Source organism: Penaeus vannamei, chromosome 12 (genome assembly GCF_042767895.1).
Source record: "Penaeus vannamei isolate JL-2024 chromosome 12, ASM4276789v1, whole genome shotgun sequence".
Taxonomy (NCBI): domain Eukaryota; kingdom Metazoa; phylum Arthropoda; class Malacostraca; order Decapoda; family Penaeidae; genus Penaeus; species Penaeus vannamei.
Genome location: NC_091560.1, coordinates 38,139,051 through 38,144,050, shown reverse-complemented (window position 1 = coordinate 38,144,050; position 5,000 = coordinate 38,139,051). Strand labels below are relative to the sequence as shown.

Below are 5,000 nucleotides of genomic sequence, written 5' to 3'. Positions count from 1 at the left end.
TGCTGGTCCTGGACAAGATGTCTGGACGAGCAAGACGAGCAGTTCCGAACGCAGCATTAAAGGACCATTGCGCTTGGCAGTACGTTACTTTTGCTATTAAAAACCTCCATGGGCGAGAAAGGATGCAAATATGCTATTATATGTGCACGTAGTCCGTCTGACTGAAAATATCTCGAGGATGAGCTACAGGATGAGAGAAACAAGAAATTTTTACATTTTGAATATTTCGTCTTTCCTATGTTTACATTGAGGGAAAGATGAATTTCCTTTTTTTACGATTGAACATATTAATACATATTTTCTTTATTCCTGATCCTAGAGTGCATGTCAATCTTGCAACAATAATCATAAATTAAGTGTATCGACGCTGTATTTAAATACATTCCTCAATTAATGCATTTCTCACCGGTTTCGATTATATCTTCTAACGAAGATATAATCGAAACCGGTCAAATTATCTCTCGTATTGTGAAGATATTCGTTCACATTCATATCTTTTCTATATCAATCTACGTACAAAATTCCCTCCCCAACCGAACACCAACGCGACGAAAAAAAACACACACCTAAGCCCTCTCACTCCCTCCTTCACGGCCTCCGGCAGACAACGGCCCCTGCCTCGGCTGGAGAGAAGGCCCCGGCAAACCGTACCAATGGCTGCACTACAACGAGGCACTCCTTCGGGCCAAGAACTTCGGCGCGGGTCTCGTCGCCAGCGGCCTGCCTTCGGGACCCGAGACCTTCGTCGGTATCTACTCCCAGAACTGCCCCGAGTGGATCCTGACTGAACAGGGACTCTACTGCCAGTCCATGGTGATCGTCCCGCTGTACGACACGTTGGGACCCGAGGCCTGCAACTTCATCATCAACCAAGGTGGAGGAGTGGTCGCCGTTTGTTGCTGTTTTTGTTTATTTATTGTGTTTGTTTGTTCATTGGTATACGATGGTGTAATGAGACTTTGTTTTGGTTGTTTTTCTCTATTGTTTATCTTTTTTTTATGGATATGCGATAATGCAATACTTTTTTATGGTTGTTTTTCTCTATTTGTTTATATTTGAATGGATTTACGATGATGTAATGAGACTTTTTATGGTTGCTTTTCCCTATTTGCTTTTTTATTTATTGATATATAATAAGAAAATATTTTTTCCTAGGTGTTTTTCATTGCAGTTTATATCTATTTATTCATGTATATATATATATATATATATATATATATATATATATATATATATATATATATATATATATATATATATATATCCGTTTAATAACGTATTTCTTTCTTTATTTATTTATTTATTTCTGTTAATAAATAGATAAACCTACAACATTGTTTTGTCCTCTGTCAGTATTTGGTTTAAATGTGTTTTAGAAATCTTCGAAAATGAAAGCTATGATAAAAAAAAACTCGTTGGAAAAGTACATAACGAATAATCTAGAGTTCTAGACATCATTCGAACTTTTCCAATTTGAAATAAAGAATAAAAGAGAATAGTAATGATAATAGTAGTAATAATAATGATAAAAAATAAGAGTAATAATGATAATGATGATGATGAAGATATTATTAATAATGATAATACTTAATATTGATAATGATATTAATAACAATAATGATTATCATTATTCACATTATAAAACAAATGATGCGATAACAACAACCCATTCCAAAACCCGGAAACCCAAAAAATCTTGACCTGACCTGACCTTCCACCCCTTCTCTCTCTCTCTCTCCCACAGCCTCCATCACGACCGTAGTTTGCCAAGACGACCGCAAGATGAGCCAGCTCCTCCAAGCGCCTCCCAAATGCCTCAAGATGCTCGTGGCCATGAAGGACGTGACCACAGAGACCGCCGAGAGAGCCAAGAAGCTCGGGATCACCATCAAGTTCTTCGAGCAGATAGAGAGCCTCGGGGCAGCCAGCGACATACCCGAGTTGGTAGGTGGCGAGGGGGGGGGGAGGGAGGTGGACGGGGGGAGGACGGGGGGAGGAGGAGGAGGGGATGGGGAGGGGGATGGATGGGGAGGGGGATGGGGGGGAGGGAGGGGGAGGAAGGAGGACGGGGGGAGGAAGAGGGGGAGGGGATAGGATGGGGAGGGGAGGGAGGAGGGATGGAGGTAGAGGAGGAGGGATAGGGAGGGAGGGAGGAAGGGTGGAGAGAGGGAGGAAGGGAGGGAGGAGGAGGAGGAGGAGGGAGGGAAGAGGGATTTTGGAGGGGCGAGGGAGGGAGTAGGAAGAGGGAGGGAGGAATAGGGAAGGGGAGGACCAGGAAGAAAAGGAGGGAGGAAGGAGGAGAAGGAAGAGGGATGATGATAATGATAATGATGATAGAAGGAAAAAGAAGAGGAAGAGGGACGGGGGTAATGGTGGAGGATCTAGGAAAGGCTCTTGGATCAGAGGATGATTGACGATTTATGATTTTTGACAGAATAATTAATAAATCATGATGAGCGACAAGGGGCAGAAATAGGGATAATCTATAAGGATCACAATTCCGTGGCATGTTAGTGATCCTATTATTTCGTAAGATATAGTGAGAAAATGATTACATGACACGTTCGCAAGTATATATATTTTTTAAGATTCTTGCTAAGAAATATGAATGTGTTGGGTTTGTAGTTGTAGGAATCATAAAATATATATTATACATACATACATACATATATATATATATATATATGTATATATATATGTATATATATATATATGTATATATATGTGTATGTATATGTATATATGTATGTATATATATATATATGTTTATATATATATCTATGTATATATATGTGTATGTATATATATAATATATATATATATATATATATATATATATATATATATATATATATATATATATATATATATCATGTATATGCATATATATATATATATATATATATATATATATATATATATATATATATATATATATATATATATATATATATATATATACACACATACATATGTACATGTAAATACAAATATATATATATATATATATATATATATATATATATATATATATATATATATATACTCTAGTACTATAAACAATGCTAGAGATAACACCAAAAACACTAGTGGTAAATATGATAATGATGATGAAAGCAGTATTAATGATAAAAATAAATCAATGTTGCGAAAATGCTGGTAACAGTAGTGTCAACATTAATTTCTAGTTCGTGTTTCCAATATAATCAATACTTTAATTACAGCTTTCCTGTTTTGACTACCGACGATCTAGCTGTAAAAGTAATCTCTGAATAATAGTAATAGTTATCAACACACGTGGATAACTATTTTCTTTTTCTTTTTTTTACTTCTTTTTCCCTCTTCTCACCATCCGTCAATCCGTATAATAACTTTTCCATTTCCCGGCAGCCACCACAACCGGACGATCTCTGCACGATCTGTTATACGTCTGGCACCACCGGCCATCCCAAGGGAGTAATGCTGTCTCACGAAAACGTTGTTGCAGACGTGTCGGCCACGCTTTTGCAACTTGCAGAACACAAACCACATAAGGTAGATCTTTATGAGCGCATCTTAAGAAATATTTTAAGAATCAAATAAATATCATTATGACATTTTGATATTTTTGAAAAATGCTCATTGGGATATGTTCTAAGAATTGTTTTACATTTTCATTATGTTCATATGTTTTTTGGTGCAATTTATTCTAATCAATTCATGGATATTGTCAGTATTGAATATTATTTGTTTTGATTGATATATCAGTATTAAATTTTAATTTTATTTTTATTTTATTTTTTTGGCAAAACTTATTTAATCAGTTAATGTGAATATACCCCTCTTTAGAGTATGTATTTGGGTTTAGCTGTGTTACTTTCATGTTTCTCGGTCTGTCTGTCTGTCTCTGTTTGTATCTGTTTTTCTGTCTCTGTCTGTCTGTCTCTTTCTCGCTGTATATCAATTTTGACAACTAAACCAACCAAACCACAGTCTGCACATCCTCACCCTCTCTCTCCCTCCTCTTTCTCATAAGTCCTTCTTCTTGTTTATTTTGCACCGTATCTTTCAACGAAATAAATTATTCGAGATTTCAGTTTTCAATTTCCTCTTCCTCTTCCTCCTCCTCCTCTTCCTACTTCTTCTCATAAGACTAGGCGTCCTCTTGCTCTCTTGTACTGTAGGACTTTCAACTCAATAGGATATTCCAAATCTCAGTCGCAGTTTCCCTTTCATCTCCACCCTCTCCTTCCTCCCTGACATCCACGTCAGTTTCACTTTCATCTTCTCTCTCTTCTTCTTCCCTGGCAGATCCCAATTATTTCCGTTTCATCTTCTCTCACTTCTCCCTGACAAAGGCCCATCAGTTTCAATTTCATCTTCTCCCTTCTTCCCCAACAGATCCCCATCACTTCCGGTTCATCTTATCCCTGACAGTTTCCGTCTCATCTTCTCCCTGACAGATCCCCATTAGCGCTTCATCTTCTCCCTCTCCCTCTATTTCCGCTTCATCTTCTTCCTCTCCCTCTATTTCCGCTTCATCTTCTTCCTCTCTCTCTATTTTCGCTTCATCTCCTCCCTCTCCCTCTATTTCCGCTTCATCTCCTCCCTCTCCCTTTATTCTGGCTTTATCTTCGCCCTCTCCCTCAATTTGTGCTTCATCTCCTCCTCCCTGACAGATCCCCATCATTCCCGCTTCATCATCTCCCTCTCCCTCTATTCCCGCTTCATCTCCTCCCTCTCCTATTCCCGCTTCATCTTCTCCCTCTCCCACAATTTCCGATTCATCTTCTCCCTCTCCCTCTATTTCCGTTTCATCTCCCTCCCCTGCTATTCCCGCTTCATCTCCTCCGTCTCCCTCTATTCACGCTTCATCTCCTCCGTCTCCCTCTATTCACGCTTCATCTCCTCCGTCTGCCTCTATTCACGCTTCATCATCTCCCTCTTCTTCCTCCACAGAGCGACGTGATGATCTCGTTCCTGCCTTTGGCCCACATGCTCGAGCGCTGCTGCGAGGTGGC

At 38.7% G+C, this 5,000-nt stretch overlaps 1 protein-coding gene across 3 annotated transcripts in view; it reads left to right on the top strand.

Moving 5' to 3' along the window:
• Nucleotides 1-5,000, top strand: part of LOC113809380 (long-chain-fatty-acid--CoA ligase 1) — an 80,308-nt gene that overhangs the window by 69,006 nt on the left and 6,302 nt on the right. For all 3 annotated transcript variants that reach the window (XM_070128285.1, XM_070128284.1, XM_070128286.1), the window contains 4 exons: nucleotides 605-874; nucleotides 1,745-1,944; nucleotides 3,391-3,534; nucleotides 4,939-5,000. The exon at nucleotides 4,939-5,000 is cut by the window's right edge and continues 213 nt beyond it. In XM_070128285.1, coding sequence (XP_069984386.1) covers nucleotides 605-874; nucleotides 1,745-1,944; nucleotides 3,391-3,534; nucleotides 4,939-5,000 — 676 coding nt within the window. The remainder of the gene's footprint in view (nucleotides 1-604; nucleotides 875-1,744; nucleotides 1,945-3,390; nucleotides 3,535-4,938) is intronic.